This window comes from Plutella xylostella, chromosome 3, assembly GCF_932276165.1.
Source record: "Plutella xylostella chromosome 3, ilPluXylo3.1, whole genome shotgun sequence".
Taxonomy (NCBI): Eukaryota; Metazoa; Arthropoda; class Insecta; order Lepidoptera; family Plutellidae; genus Plutella; species Plutella xylostella.
The window spans coordinates 7,125,527-7,143,136 of NC_063983.1; the positions used below are offsets into that span (position 1 = coordinate 7,125,527).

The following is a 17,610-nucleotide window of genomic DNA, read 5'->3' on the forward strand; positions in this document are numbered from 1 at the left end:
AAGACATTATACCTATAGGTTTCATAGGCAAATTTTGCACAGTAAGTCTCGCAAGGGCGACGTTCCAAAACTACCAAGATTGCTCATGTAAAAGCGCATTGTTGCGAAACTAGCAAAATTGCTGATGTAACGGGAGACACGATGATTGGGCGATGTAGCACGAGACCAGGGACTCCACTTCTTAGGCTCTATAATCTTTGCTCGACAAAGCTGGATGGTGGTCAATCGGTCAGTGTCTAGGGAACTACATATAACAGAGGTTAAGAGAAGCAACAGGGGCACAATCCGGAGCGACTCTGTGTGGGACAAGCTGGTGTTCCGCAAGGTGCGCGAGGGCATGGGCGGGCGCCTGCGCATCATGGTGGTGGGGTCGGCGCCGCTCGCCGGCAACGTGCTCACCTTCGCGCGCGCAGCACTCGGCTGTCTGGTGAGTTGTATGCTGGCATTAGGAGACAAATGAAGAGCGACTGGACAGATTCGAGATTGTCAAAATATCCGTCTACAGCTGGCCAATGCTGGAGTAATGTTTGTCAAAGTAGTAAAAGGATTAGAAGTCGGAGTCGGCGTAGTGGACTATAATAGAACATTTAAATCAGGCTACAAAGATAACGCGGGCTTGAGGAAAAAGTGCACACCTTCACACGCTGCGCATTTATAAGTACTATCTTCATCTTCTCAAGCCGAGTAGTCATTAGGGAACGAATTAAGACGAATGTCGAGGTAGAGAGACGAACGTAGCATCTTGAAAGGTGTTGAGTGACTACGTCAGACCTCGCTAAACATGTAGGCATGGCGATGTCGGCCTTCGCACAACTTGCAAGATAGGAGGCTAGACATTGGCCGGCCACTGATGTGTTCAATGTCGTGCTGCTGTTGGTCTGTGCAGCATCAACGACGACGGTGCGGCCTAATGCTGAAAGCTGCAACAATCATCTATTTATATTCTGTGGCCAATGATGACAATGATGATGTAAGTAGATACTCGTCGGCTGTAACTTGATTATTTCAACAACAAACACTAGATATAGATCTAGATTATGGTTTGTTACATCTTAAATAGATTAGCACTAACTAGGGGACTATAACAGACCCCTTAGCATGAATTTTCATCGTAAACGTGAAGTAGAATTCATCGAGTAATTTTGTATGAAAATATGAACAGCGCCCCTGGCGGTCGGTAGCAGAACTAATATTTTCCTACAAAATTAATTGACTAATTTTACTTCACCTTCACGATGAAAATTCATGCTAAGAGGTCCGAACATTATTATGTTAGCATTTCCGAGCTGTATGCCGTATTAGCCCAACGGATCACTCGCCTTCTTCTTAGTCGATTATGGTGTGGTGTGGTGAATACATAAGGAAAGTTTCACGTTCTCTAGGATTATTGTGAACTTAAGTAAGTATTTTGACAACAAAATTCGGATTCGTAACAATTATTAAGCTGCGTACAGACCGGGCCAACGAACGCCCAACGAACGCCAACGGTTATCCTAACAATGGATATTTATCATACATAATACAGGGCAGATTGCAGCAACGAAGGTCAACGAAACCCGTTCGTTGGCGTTCGTTGGGCCGGTCTGTATGCAGCTTTAGGCTGTTTAACATCATAACACGAAAATTTTATACCGCGAAGACCGAAGTAGATTCAGGGATAGTGACATCCATCGATAGCTATATTTTTCAACTGAACACATATAACGATAAAGGAAAACAAGAGATGAAGGAAATTTAGGAAGGGTTTAGGTTCGTACAATTTTCTTCGTTTATTTGATGATGATGATGATGATGTCCTCTTCGTCGTATCCGACAACAGCAACAACAACAACAACTTGCTACACTCTGTTATATGCTCGTTTATTTATGTAGTTATTGGAAGCAGATATCATTTATTTGGAAAAACACTCCATATAACATTAGCCCTCATACACCGTATGTGTATGACAGTGTACGTGCCAGGCATACCATCATACTTTTTATCATTTTACAAACACTCGAATCTATAGTAATCGAAATTAAGTACTTATCTCATAAACATTTTTCTAGGTAAAGGTCGATTTACGAGAATCACCACGTCAACGTCTATCCGATAAAATAAATAAATCATATTTATGACAGATCTGATATATCTGAGATTAAAAATCACCTTTGTGTTTGTTGTGATACTTAACAAAAACATAGTACTTACTTAAGTAAGTAAATAAATTCTCACATAATGTGCACAATGGACTAAATTACATGTACTTAGGTATATACTTAAAGAAAACAATACTATAAAAAACAGTTGTAAACTCTTAATGAATGATTTGAATCTTGGAGCCCTACAAATACTCGTAGCATTGTATGAGATTGTATTTTCATCATTTCTGCGTCATAAATTATGAAATAATAGAACCTCCTAAAATTACTTATAAGTCGCTATACAATACAAATCGGTGGAGGTGGTGGATAAATATCTTGTCCACCAAAATGTATATTATAGGTACATATATCATCACGCGGTTTTGTAATAAAATCTTACAACCGGAAACTTTGAAATATTTATTTAGGTATTATCTGTTCAGATTTTCTCGTATCTTCAGACACGTTAATTTATGGGGAACTATACGTGCGTCCATAACTCATTTCCTTGAAAATACTACATACACGTAATGTTTATTCAGAAGCACTCTCGTATCCAGAGAAGCTATCACCTAGCACCCAATACTTCCATTGCGTCATCATTTGATTGCTTTGGATATAAAATTGTTTATTTATTCTCCGCAGATAAGCATTTAATGACGATTTACTTTGAACTGTGGATATAAATGTACCGCTTTTACAAATATTTGCATAGGAATATTTGGGTTTCCATTCATAGTTTCTGGCATTTCCCTGTTTATATTGGGAGTGAAGTCATATGAAAATAAAATTCCGTCTTGAGGTATATTTAGAGCTGCAATGTCACGGAGATTAGACGGAAACCTAATCCCTACTCCAACCGTCAAGGTTTGGTAAACATTGTCGTTTCCAACAAAAACATTACTTATCAACACCCACAGCATGCGTGGTGTTAAGGTTATGACTGGTTATGAGGAACTCTAGATCTAGGATTTTCCACCGAGGTGCAAGGATTGCAAACTAAAATAATAATAACTCCTCAATTTACTAGGTAGGTACAGTTCAAACTTCACTCTGGGAAACATATTTCATCATAGCAAGAGTAACTAACCCTAAAAGCCATGTTAACTCTCAATTGGGCAAAATGATTATGAATGAATCCCACATCATCTTTAGCTTTATAAACAATGAAAATTTGAAGTAGTCATACCTTATAAGGGTTATAAAGTCGGTAACGGTAATCCTAAACCCTGTATCTCTTGTTGCAGATCGTGGAGGGCTACGGCCAGACGGAGTGCACGGCGCCGGTGACGCTGACGGTGCAGGGCGACCACGTGCCGGAGCATGTCGGGCCTCCCGTCGCTTGTTGTAAAGTGAAAGTGAGTATGAGTGTTTAGTAACTGTACCCAAACCCCCGTATTCATGTATGAGTACCCATGCAACTCACCTTTACCCCATGTATGCATAGTACTGTCCGTTTACAAGAGCTATACAAACCTAAATGTATGTCGTCGACGTGATAAACTTACTCGTACGCCTTTTTGACTTACACAAAGAGTCACAACCACAACTCGTGTTTTCTGTCTATTTATTAAGCTCTTGTTCAATCTATTTATCAACCCTTTTGTAAGGACCGGGGGTAAATCTCAATATGATTGACTGGACATGCTAATTCGAAATTTACATTAAATACTTAAATAGGATCTGGAAACCAGATATTTGGGCGAACATTTCCACCTAAACATCCGTCTGGATGTGACCACGAGCATTTCTATCAAAAACACTTCTACAACCCAAACTTGACCCTGATCGCTACCAGCACTCATCATTTAAAAGTACTCTCTAGGATTCCGTCTATAAATACCATGCCTTGGCTTCCAGCTAGTGGACGTGCCCGAGATGGAGTACTACGCGGCGCAAGGTCAGGGCGAGGTGTGCGTGCAAGGCGCCAACGTGTTCAAGGGCTACTTCAAGGAGCCCGACAAGACGCAGGAAGTCATCGACAACGACGGCTGGCACCACACCGGCGATATCGGCAAATGGCTGCCGGTATGTAGCTTTACATTTTGAATTCAGTTTTGTATGAAGGTTATAAAAACTTGCATTGATAGGGACTATAGAAAGGGTGGACCGGAAACTGCTTTCTGGGAATGCGAGTTGATCTACAGGTGTCAGGCACCAACTATGAGATTGAACTAGCAGGAATATGATCAATAGGGACAGATAATACGAGCCTGATTTTGGTAAGAAATAAAAGGATTGAGGGCGAGATACTTATGATGAGAATCTTGCTTTTGACCGAGTAACCTTCATTGAAGGACAAACTCCATTGAATAATACGCGTGTAAAAATATTCAGATATACAAGGGATTGGTAAATGGTATCTGTCTGGTAGCCAGATGAGATAACTTGTTGAGTAGCAGGTGGATTAAGCGATAGAGCTACGGATAAAGAGCCCCTAATAAATCTTTGTCAAATGACACTTCTAAATGTAATCTCAAAATCTTGTGGACGCTATTAAACCGGATTTAGAATACGTCCTCGTCTATACTGTCACCATAAATATTTCAATACTGAAAATAACTAAAACTTTATATTTTTTAAATAAAACTATAGCTGTCTTCAATGTGTACTACTACAACTAAACAACATGATAAACAGATGTTTATCGCTGTCAAATGCTAATGCAGCTGTCAAATACCGTATTAAACCTCGGATAAAACTGCTTTTGTCGTCATAGAGTAGATGTTTGTCGTCATGTTTTGATTCACAATTTAATATCAAAAGTTTTAATACATCGCAATTATTTTGCAGAACGGAACACTCAAGATCATCGACAGAAGAAAACACATTTTCAAGCTCTCGCAAGGCGAGTACATAGTTCCAGAGAAAATAGAAAACATTTACATAAGAAGTCAATATGTCGAACAGGTGTTTGTCCATGGCGAATCGCTGAAGGTAAGAATAACATCGACAACGTGTAGCCCTGATTCTTTCGAGCTGTTATTTATACTTGGAGAAAAATATAAAGCCGCGTGACTAATCGTCCGTATTGAAAGATCTATTGCTATTATCTAGCTGGGATTTCGCTATGATTCGTTCCGGATGGAACATAATTATGTTTTTCACGATCACGTTCGTATTTTTATCAATTGCTGTGCTCAAATAGAATTTGTAACTTTCATACAAATATATGGCAATGAATAAGCGCCGTACTTGAATTGGTATAGTTAGCTTCAAAGATAGATTTACACTTTCTACCTTGTCAAAATAGTATTCAGCAGTTTTTGAATGAAATATATTTTATAAATTGTTTTATTTTTGAATCTATACATCGACGTCGAAAACCAAATCATCCAAGTAAACTATTAGAACCATAGAAACTTACACAATGCTAACACTGTTTCTTGTCCACCAGTCGTGCATAGTAGCGGTGGTGGTGCCCGACGTGGACGTGGTGAAGTGCTGGGCGCTCGAGCACGGCATCAAGGGCACCCTCTCCGCCCTGTGCGAGAACCCCAAGGTCAAGAGCCTCATCATGGAGGACATGATGCAGTGGGGCAAGACCGCCGGGTTGAAGACTTTCGAACAGGTATGCTGGCTTTATTGTGGAGGTAGAGTGTGGAGGTGTGATCCTGTGGAAAAGGATGTTTGATATGTGAGCTGTTGAATTTTATAAGCCTAAGAGATAAATTAATATACTAATTTCAAGTGAACTAATGTCGATTTTTAAAAAAAATGTTTTTTTTGATTTTGAATTTGACCGCATAGTTATTTTTGGGACCATGAATACTCCTTTTAAATCGAGAGTACTGAATCTATAAACTTACAATAAATAAACCTTTTACTGCAAAAAAAAAACGACTTAGACAATTAGATGCATCAGTGATACAAGAAGATAGTAAATATTAAAGCTCGTATTATTCCTCAGGTGAAGGACATCTATCTACACCCGGACCCATTCTCCGTACAGAACGGACTTCTAACACCGACCCTGAAGGCGAAACGACCAGAGATCAGGAACTACTTCAAACCACAAATAGAGGACATGTACAAGCAACTCGAATAACAATAGCATACTTGATTTATGATGCACATTAAATGCAATGGACCCTGATCACGCTGCAAGCACTTCTAGTTCTGAACTTGTTGTGGGGAAACCAGAATATCTAGTTAAGAAACATGGTAAGCAAAACATGGTTATAACTTATCCATCTAGGAAAATTTGTAGGATATGCTGTTTGGTGGAACTCGAAATGTTGAGCGGTTATTACATTAAATAATGGTCTAGGACCAAGATATTATGTTAAAGTGTGTCGGAATTTCGGAAGTGAAGTTCATTGCATGAAATGTTGTTAATTGTATAATACGATTAATACGATATACTTTAGTTTTTAAAGTTATTTAAGCTCCAAAAGCAAGAGCTATACAGTTATGAAGAGGCTGCTGATATACCTATGTAAAAGTATAAGATCTTATGCTGTTAAAACTACCTGATTAACAAGTTACTCATTTAAAGTGATGACAAAATCATTGAAAGAGATTTAAATGTTAACACCGCATTGAAAAGTAACCATGTAATTACGTACCTTTGTGTACCGGTTGATTTAACTACTGAAAAAACAGCTTTCAGTATGTTAGATTTACTTAGGTATAAACTTAAATTATCTACACATAAAATCGTTTTTATAAGCATGACAATAGGTGCATTAGTTAATAATATGATCACCTACACATAATTATTTTATAACATGCACGTTTTGCAAATGATGCATTTTCGTTTGTTGCTAAGAACGAAACAACTACATAACCATCATATTATAAGGATAAATGCGGACAAAACGATTAGATTCAACTAACATAGAGGCAAACTATTCAAAACTAGCATAAATGCTTGTAAATAAAACTGTAATATTCACTAGCAATAAAATACTAAGGTAAATTATGAGTCAATTATTGATAAAGCTTTTGATTTACTTTAGCAACACAGTTTTGTTATAATTATTGTGAATGGGAGTGAAAATTATTATCGTACCCGTATCTTTAATCTACTCACTAAGCGTCTCTAAAAATAACATTCTTATCTGTAAATTATTAACCCACAAGGGCACGCAAGCTTTGATTCATAATCTTGAAACTCTTTTTACGTCCAAAAATATAATTATATTTATAGACTAGTCCTTCGAACCCCATTGCTTTAATCTTGCCGATTCAAATAAACTGAAATTCATGTACACTTTACGAATCATTTCAAACTCAGAGTACATTAAAATCTGATTACTTTTTCCGCTAAAGATATGTGAACTATTTATTTGGAGTCCTATTATTATTATATGGATAGAAGGATAAGTGTATGAATCACTAAGTAGGTCCAGAAGAAAGTTTTAATTGCTAACAATAAATTATTAGAATAAATGTTAAGCAATACTTTTTGAGGTAGTTTGATGAAAGTAGGTAAACCTAACCCAAATTTAATAGATGAAAATTTCAATTAACACGGAGGTGCATGAAGGCTTTGGGTAGTGGCTGATCGTTTCATAGAACATAACAAATTACATAAGTAAATAGTTTTAGCATAACGTGAAAATATATTCTCTACGCAGCCGTGCCTTCTGTAACTAAGGACGATTTGTAAAATACTACACGGTGTCTAAATTAAGAATTTCATGATTCAATTTAGAGATTTTGCGAATCTGCTTCAAGGCTTTATACGATCATCAAATTCTTAAGTCAGATATCGTCCAGTTTTTTTTTAGTTAATAGGCAAAGTTTGACGGAATGTAAGTTTATTTTATATTTAGTGAAGAAAATACCTGCTGACTGTATTTTCTTTTCTATTATGCGTTTGCTGTGTGCGACTGAGTTTTAAATGCAGTATACTATTAGAAGGTGAATCTCCGTTTATGTTAGTTTTTTTTAAAGTATGAGTTGATGTGTGATTATAACTTACTACTCTAGTTGGCTAATATCGGTTTTATCTGAAAATTAAGTTTCTTGGACCTCTAGTTCATCTGTCTTTCCATAACGGGTTGTAAAGCCGATTTGTGGGAAATTCTTGCTAAGACCGATGTTAGTTAATTCGAAATAATATAACTACTAAGTATAGTTATTTGGACAATCTAATATTAATTTGTACTTTTCATCCTATCGCACCGTATTTTTTTATTCTATGTAGACAATATTCATGCTTTGGGCGATTGTAACGATACCGAGTTTGTGTTGTTCAAACCAAAATTTTGTTGTTATTGGTGCAAATTGTACTATAATAATTTATTTTTAAATAAAAATGCGAAAATTATGACTTTCTTTTATTTTATGGGTTTGGCATTTCCAAAAAGGTTGACTCTTGTTTTCTGTCTTTTCTCACGAGTACAAAGTTCCGATATTTTGTGTCTCGTGTATTTAGGTACAGTTGGGCAGATTCTTTGTATTTAAATATAAGAAGAAAAACATAGGTTTTGAAAATAAAGTTGACCTAATAACAAAGATGAGAACTTCATAGATAAGTATAATGTATCGTGCGTGACCGGATACTAGGTATCTCACCATCGAACTTTACCATGAGTCAGGTATCGTGACACGATGGCGAACTTTGATGATAGGTTACGTATTGTGACCTACTTTAGCACAAAGGTTTTCTGATAATAAATCAATGACCATGCCGTTAGTAAACGTTGCACCATTGTTTTTAATAAACTGTGATTTAACAGAATTAGCTAGCTCAGAATTTTCCTCAATATTTTCCAACTTTGAACCATCTTTGAACATAAACATAAGTATAGTTGGCATGGTGTTAAATTATTTGATCAATAATCGTGTTTTTAACTTGTAATCTTGTTGTTGACAACAATGAAGATTAGATCAGCTTTGTGATGAGTACCTAACTAATCATCTATTACTTAGGTATAGTATAGCGACGGCGCATATAAAAATATAGAACTTAAATTAACCCACACCTTGAAATAATATTTGGGTTTCTTTTATGGATGATATCAGAAATCACACAGACACAAGAAACATACTACTCCTCCCCTAACGAAGAGGATAGGCTGGTGAGTCTAGTGACCTATGAGAGAACCAAGGAGGCCGCCATGGCTGTTGAATATAACGTCTGATAAGTTAAAGTGGCAGTGGCAGAACGGGGTAGTTCCATATCTGCCAAAGAGACAATAAGGTTAGCAACCCTGGGGTGATAAGTTGATTAAGTACCATGAAGTTCTATGTTGACGAGTGTTGACGAGATACAACAACTTGAACTTCTCAATGGAGTATTCTCAATAGCTTATGAAAAGAGTGAGATTTTATTAAGTAGCTATTTTAGCGCCACCTAGAGGTGAGTAGTGGAATTTTTTATCTGAAATGCAATGGTGGATAATGAGCATGTTTGTTCGAAGGTAAGGATAATACCGTAGCCAAATATTGATGTAATGGATAACTATCTACATGATAGCTATCTGAAATTCCTAGCCAGATTTTTAGTTAGATTGCTATTTAGTATGTAGGTACAGATGCTACTTAAGTAGGTACATAACAATAACAATTGAATACAATAGTATACCTACTAGGCAAGCTAATATTAATAAACTAAATACTTATCAATGACCTAATAAAATAATGGGAAATCTATTAAGTTGGTAAGATGGTAAGTAAATACCACCTACCTACTTATTTAACTTCTATGTTATTTCCCTAGTTATAATAATAAATACATAAGTACTTACTTATTATTTATAAAACTCACAAATAGAAACAAAACGAAGCATTGATGCCTGTAGAACCGTAAGTAATACGTAAACAAGACCAAACCCAACATAACATTTTGTGCGATGCGCTTATCGTTTATCGTCCGCCGGGTGCGTCGATGCCGGGGCAAGCGAGCGGAGCAACGCAACAAGCAAGAGTCGTTTAGTTTAGTAAGCCAGTGGTCGGCGCGCCGGCTGCCCGCGTCCCTCCCGCCCTCCGCCGGCGCCTGTTCGGTGACCTTCGCGGCCCGTACCCACGCCACGACACACCACCACACTACATCCAGTTTGTGCAACCCAAATATGCCATTCCGGGAACCGAAGCGCGAACGAAACACCAGAAACACTCCCGCGCAACCCTAGTCAAACAGGTGGCAGTGTCATCGCGCGTAACTTGTCAAAACGATGTGACGTTTACAAACGATTGTGTCCATAACCTCACTGTGTTTCTAAAATACAACATCATGAAGGAAGACAAGTTTTGGACCATGTTTCGGGAAGGTGAGTGTGGTTCTGTATATTTTGTTGGTGGAGTGGAATGGTTTTTTAGGTTATGTAATGGGATTGTTTTGATGATCGCGTCGCGGCCGGTCCGAGCTCGGAGGACGAACGCTTGATAGTCATTTACATTACAGCAGACAAAGACGTGATCTCTGTACTGATTCTAAAAATAGCTCCCAGTGGAATGGCGGTTAATCAGCAGTTTACGAGAGGTTCAAGTGCATTTGCTACCATTTTGTGCCACATCGTCGTAACGTGAACTGTACCAAGCAATGCCCTAAGCGCAGGTTCTGATACTTTGTGTATGTGGATGGAATGAATGGAATCTGTACCTTTATTAAGTAAACTTTCGTTGGATACATTTGATGTCGATCTTACGTTAATCTCTTATCAAATAATTAACATCTATGGGGTACTGGATTTTAACCTATGAACTAATAAAGAAATTTAATGTAAACAACAAATTTTAATGATACCTACCTAATGTTTTATTAGTTCATAGTTAGTACTTACCTAACTATTCATGGTGACATAGCAAAAAAAATATTTATTGCAACACTACCTACGTTTGATTGGCGTCATTAAATGTGTATCATATTATACTATACCTATAGGTAAGGTACTTATATTATTAGGTACACGGTATTCAGCTTATTCATCATCAATGTCATCATGAGCTGCAAATTCTTTAAGCAATACCTAATTAAAAGCTTACTTAACTATAGTAGGTAAAACATAACTTTCACTGATATCGGACAGCTAAGGTTCTCTTCAAAATTCTGATATCTATTGACCTTTCAATCTCACCATCTACCATCTACCTACTATCTAGCTAGACACTCTAGGCCCCTCAAGGGCATGGAAGTAGAAACTACATCCATGTTCTAGGGTACAATTCAATATCAAATTCTAAATTACCTTAGTGTTCCTAACATATCAGATCTGTCTGCATGGAAGTAGATCTTCTAGCCTTTCAATAGTTTCCTTCTTATGTTATTCATTAATGTTTGATTGCCAAAGGTATTTTTCATTTGAAGGATTCTTATGTGATCGATGCTTCCAAAAACAGAAACTTCTTATCTAAGTTATTTTTTGTTTCGATTTATCACTAGGTACTAAGACTAAGACCGCCATTTATATTTAACACCCATAATATGAAGAAAAGCAGAACTAGAATGCTATCACATTATACTTGATTCCATTATAAATGTAGGTATTTGGAATTTTTCAAACTTCTAAGTAGGTACCTACAACTTTAATTAGGTCAATCATTACCTATTCCCTGACACTACAGTATCAAACTACCTACCTGGATTTTTATTATACTTAGGTACTTTAAAAAATATTAATGATGCAGTTATATTGCTTGGCGCTGGCGAGTGATACAAAAAGTCAATTTGCGTAAATTGATCTTCCGCCCGTCTTAAAACACATGCAAAAAGTATCTACTTATGATTTCCAGTTTACATTCAAGATAATAAAAAAATACGCATTTATTATTTTGGATTTAAAATTTACTCCAAAATAATTTAGTTTCAATATTATTGTAATAAGCAGTATTTAATTCCTTCATTTTCAAATTAGAACTCTATCGATCGTAATCTTATTGAGCATTTTCAGAAAATTTTCGTACACTACATTTTATAAAACTTGCATAGGTTAATTACGAGTATTATCCTTATCACTTTAAGTACTTTATTTGATGAAACCTGTTCCTTTAGATAATAAAATCTCAATATTCTAATAGGTAACTTGACGAAGTACCTATGTGAATTGTATATGTATTGAAAAACAGTTACGTAAGTAAGTTTTACTGTTGCCGTTAAATACTGAGTTTTGAAAACATAATTTCTTTTGCGCACCAATTTGGCAAAAATAACTCAAAAATCTTATCGAATATGATCTAGGAAGATAGCGAGCTACTATATGATGCTTACACTAAAAGCTAAATATCGATGTTTCAAGATTAGGCCGTGATGTGTTATCTGTATTACTTTATCAGTCGGTTATCGGTTATCAGAAACAGTCGAATTTAGAATCAATGATGTCACATACTTGGTCACAATTCGTAATTAGAATACATAGTAGGTACCTTTAAATACACAAAGAAAAAATGCGCCAGTAAGGGCAAATTACGTTACGGCTGATACCACAATCGTTACAGCTTCGGAAAAACATATTAGGAGACTATTCATTTTTATTTGAATCCAATAGAACAACGGTCAGCAACAGGCGGACCGCGGTCCGTTTGCGGACCGCGAAAGGTTGAACCTCGGACCGCCAAATATTGTAATGTAGGCATGTCAAGTATACATAAATACTTTGAATATTATTGTAATATTTTGAACCAATCTAACTAAGTACCTACCGAATCTAATAAATCTGTTTTACAACATCTATATCGATCAAAATCATCGCGCCGCCGCCGCCGCGCCGCCCGCGCTGTCGAGTCGCCGCGCGCGCTCTGTTCATAGGTAGGTACTTATAGCATCTCGGACGACCATAATAATTATAATAAGGACAACATTTTTGGCCTATTTGAATATCGAGCAGTGGTGGCGTAGTGGATAAGGCGTCGTCCTCTCAATCGAGAGGCCGTGGGTTCAAATCCTGGCCTGTACCAATGAATTCTTTCAATTGTGTTTTCAATTAAGAAGTTTAAGTACAATAATACCACGTGCTCTTACGGTGATGGAAAAAATTGCTAACTAAGTGCATTGTATTTATCCCAAAACGGCCATATGGTTCGCACCTATCACGTGAGTACAAATGTTCTGCGAAAAGTGCGTGGCTCGCTTGTGAGCCACCTCTGACTACCCCTCCGGGGATTACAGTCGTGAGTGCATATGTATGTAGGTATATGTACCTATGTATTTTTGGCCGATCTTAGCAATGAATTCGCCACAAGGTTCCGAGACTTTGCAGAGATGGGCAAGCTATATCTGATTCTTAAGTCACCCTTTTAAGTTGATGCAGCCGTCGAATGGTCAGATGTGGCTGCCAAGCAAAAGTCCTTGCTGCCAAGTTATTTAATCTACCAAAGGCGTCACTTCAAATGGAAATAATCGATCTGCAAGAAGATGTGTCTTTGCAAATATATAAAAAGGTGTCAACTGAAGGATTTTGGGTCATACATGTCCCAGAAGAATATCAAAATTGACTATTTTTGGTTCGACATACATATGCGAAACACCTTTTAAACAAATTCAGAATTATTTGAAAAACAAATATTGTTTGAGATTAACAGACGCTCACTTAGAAGACATTCTTCTAATTAGCTGTTCTTCACGAGAACCAAACTATAAAAACCTGGCTTAAGACCGCCGTTACAATTTTACTCACAAATTTTAGTAATAACTAGCTTACTTATTATATCAGTTGTTTATTTTTCTGGACCTTTAAAAAATTTTCGACCAATATCCGGACTCTACCTAAAACTACTTGCCGACCCCTGCAATAGAACAACGCAGACTCGGGTATTTTTGAATCATTGAAATTGGCATCAGCCGATTATTGGTAAAAGTAAGCCTTATAAAGAAAATTTGTCAATGGACGCTCATGATCACAATACATATTATCAAAAGTCTCTATTATTGGGACAACTAAAGTTTAGAATCCCTAAAAGAAGTACCTAAGAGTTAAACTATTTTTGTTGCAATGAAATGTACCGACTGATGGTCTTGGATTGGAAGTAGGTTAGGTCTAGTTTTAATATAATCTCATAAAACTATTTTTAGTTAAAGTGGATGTAAAATTTTCTTTTCTCATACGCAAAAAAAAACATCAAGATAATACTTTATTTTGACCTGAAACCGTTAATAGTTTTGAATAAAAAACAACTTTATATTCTGTAAAATACTGCATTAATTCACTTTTACGACTGCTCCTACTTTCGTGTCGTAAAAATCTTCCAACACTACATAATATACACCCATATATACCTATATATACTTAGCCTAGAGTCACAACGATTAAATGCGTAGGATGAATTATAAACAAGTCTATGTTTAGAACAGCTTATGCGCTATGCAAATAAAACTAAATGAAATCTTTGTTTATTGGTACAACTCACCATATTGAATGACAAATTCATGAAATGTGCAGTTATGCCTTTCCTGTTACGTTAATGGTAAAATGACTACGTAAATAGTATTTTTTCAACAAATTATTAAGTATTAACTTAACATCTAAAATAAACATTGTTAAAATTTTAATAAACGCACGTTTAGGACACCTAAAATAATCCTAATTCAAATCATTCACAGTTGTGCCCAAGTTTGAAATTGGATACGTTCATTCATTCACATTTTTCTTTATTTTTTACATAGGTAGGTAATGTTTATTTTTTATATAAAATCACTGATCACCTTCAGCTCTCATGTATTGTACCTATTGGATCAATAGTGCCACGTTTGGTTTTGGTATCTATAAATTATGCATCTATGCAAAAAGTGTAATGCAATTCTTCGTAACCCCACGTGCCCGGGGTAAATATCAGTGGTTCGACGTAGCCGATGTGGGTTGCATGGTAATATGTCGTCGCTTTATATCGACTATGAAGTTCAGAACGTAATAACATTTAAATATTTAAAACCTTTAATGTTGAAATTACAATTGCTATAGCCGTTTTAGATACAGATACAGTATACGTAATATTTTATAGTGTACAGGTGAAAAATACAATTTATATAATGTGTACCTGAATAATTATTGAAGCCAATACGGGAAAAAATTAAGGAAATTGAGTGTTAAGTTGTAAACTCATGAATTCCAGAAAGCTAATATACGCGCAGTCAGTAAAATAAGATATGATGATGCTTATTTCAAAAGTTATGAATCTGCAACAAAACAACAAAACTTGGGTCATCCTCCGTGGTCCTTATTCCAGCAAAATCGGATTTAATCCTAACTACTTATATATATATATATATATATATATATATATATATATATATATATATATATATATATATATATATATATATATATATATATATATATATCCTAAATAATATTATAAATGCGAAAGTAACTGTGTCTGTCTGTCTGTTACTCTTTCACGCCAAAACTACTGAACGGATTTGAATGAAATTTGTTACACATATGGTCTAGACCTAGACCCTGACAAAGAACATAGGCTACTTTTTATCCCTGAATTCCCACGGGAAAACTTTTAAAGGCGCCGCGAAGCTCGCGGGAACAGCTAGTTACCTATATTTTTTGTTTTAAAATAATTTCAACATCGTCCTCGTATTTATATTCTAGATCACCTCTATTCCAGATCGTAGGAAACTTAACATTCACATAGGATGTTGCGATTTCACACAATTAAAAAGCAATAGTCGTCAGAGCCTTGTAAGAATTCAAACGGAATATTTAAAATCAATTGTCGATTTTCAGTTGCCTTTTTTGGACATCAAACACGATGTTAGTATTTGTACGTGATTGGAATTGTTGTTTTCATTCTGAGAGGTTGAAAATAATTTATGTTTCAAAATTTGAACTGTACAATTTGATTATGTGTTTATTTGTATTGAACTATTTGTACGATAATAAATTCTATAGGTACCTAAGTTGATATCTATTAGGTTTGTAGTATACCACTATTATGTAAAAATATAATAATATCTTACGTTATTATCGCAGAACATTTTATGAATCTTTGACAGGCCAGTAGTTTATAGGATTACCACTACTAACAAGTAACATTGCTGTGTTTAGGTAGGTATTTACCTATACCAGATACGTCTACTGTGCCTAATGCCTATACGATTTAAACATAAAACTAAAAGTAATAATTTAATCTTTATTACCATTATAATGTTCTAAATCCTGGACCAAATTGCTAGATTAATAGCGAGTCATTAAACTGAACACTTTAAGAAACTTATTCCCAAACACTATTAAAATACATGAACTTTTATATTATGAGACATAAATTTTCAACACCTTCAGGTGCCAATGAGTTTTTTAAATCTGTAATGAGATTTGGCTTGGTGACAGATTAATTTGTATCCAAGATCCGAGAGAAATAAAAAAAAATCTACTATAAGAATACAATTTTGTATTGTATCATAATGTGATAAATATTGTATGCCAATGGACAGCCTCATAATTATGCAAGTTGAATGTCAACCTTTGAAACGAATAGTAATATTATTTTAATTAATTATAGCCTATAGCACTCGTGGATCTTGTAGCTTTATATTATATTAGTTAATTTTAATCGGTCAGGAATTCAGAGCCCATCACGAACCAACAAACAACCAAAATCTTTCCTCTTTCTCTCCCTTATTAATATTACTGTTTCCTGCGATGCCTTAAAACTTTGCTATGCCCTAAAAGTCTCCTTCTCGTTCCATAATATTATTCTCTTTTTTGGCATCTACTTGTTCTATCTTTAAACACTAGGTTCTGTCCATAGATTAGCCTTTCGGTAAGTATGTATAACTGATACATATCTGAAACGTTATTTGCTAAGCACTTTAAGGCTTCCGTATCTTCAGATGTAACTGGAGCGTTACTCTATACTGACGAAAAACGAACGAACGAGAGCTGACGTGCAATCGGCACGTTTAACACAACGAGATAGAGTCGTGGCTCGCGTAGCACCGCCCCGAAACTTCATTTTTCGTCAGATAGAGTGACCCCCCTGTATCGTAAGTAGGCTAATTACTAAAAATAATGACATCAGCGGCGCGATACATTGCAAATAATTTACATTTTTCGATAAACACGGCCACACTAGAGGCAAGCCAGAGTTTTATTCAACCTAATGAGGTGCACGATAGCTATTTAAATTTTGCCCTACATACAACGGGTAATTTTAGATGATAACAACTTGTTCTTTACCGCAATGTTTTGTTTTATTATGAGGATGAGCGGTTTATGTGCGTTTTAGCATTACCTTATTTACGAGAAGTACTAGTATGTAGGTAAGTATTTAATTAATTAAGTGCCTTGTCTATTGCTGCTTCATCTTATCAAAGTTGTATTATATTAATTTACTTAATTATTACGAAATTCGCTGTAGTTATGTTATTAATGAGTTTTTTTAAACACATTTAATATTGGGACTGCCAATAAGTAGGAAGGATTCTGAGATCTATTTGCTCACCAGCAGTTTCGAAAACAATAATGCAGTACGAAACTCTACATTAATAAAGACCATGTCTGATGTAGTTTTTTGTTTTAAACATACATTTTGAGTGAAACAAAAGCAACCGTTATACAGAGATCGTGTCGGCCCGATACGGACTTAGCG

General features: G+C 35.9%; 2 protein-coding genes across 10 annotated transcripts in view; both read left to right on the forward strand.

The window, feature by feature from the left end:
• The window catches only part of LOC105381838 (long-chain-fatty-acid--CoA ligase 1), a 36,795-nt gene extending 28,394 nt beyond the window's left edge, over window positions 1–8,401 (forward strand). For all 9 annotated transcript variants that reach the window (XM_048623172.1, XM_038116894.2, XM_048623175.1 and 6 more), the window contains 5 exons: window positions 3,372–3,482; window positions 3,985–4,152; window positions 4,918–5,061; window positions 5,522–5,695; window positions 6,035–8,401. In XM_048623172.1, coding sequence (XP_048479129.1) covers window positions 3,372–3,482; window positions 3,985–4,152; window positions 4,918–5,061; window positions 5,522–5,695; window positions 6,035–6,172 — 735 coding nt within the window. In that variant the 3' untranslated portion in view covers window positions 6,173–8,401. The remainder of the gene's footprint in view (window positions 1–3,371; window positions 3,483–3,984; window positions 4,153–4,917; window positions 5,062–5,521; window positions 5,696–6,034) is intronic.
• A 1,603-nt stretch (window positions 8,402–10,004) lies between these two features.
• LOC105381837 (cGMP-dependent protein kinase, isozyme 2 forms cD4/T1/T3A/T3B) overlaps window positions 10,005–17,610 on the forward strand; it is an 84,678-nt gene continuing 77,072 nt past the window's right edge. The window contains exon 1 of the mRNA XM_011551637.3: window positions 10,005–10,346. The gene's annotated coding sequence lies outside the window, so the exon portion shown is untranslated. The remainder of the gene's footprint in view (window positions 10,347–17,610) is intronic.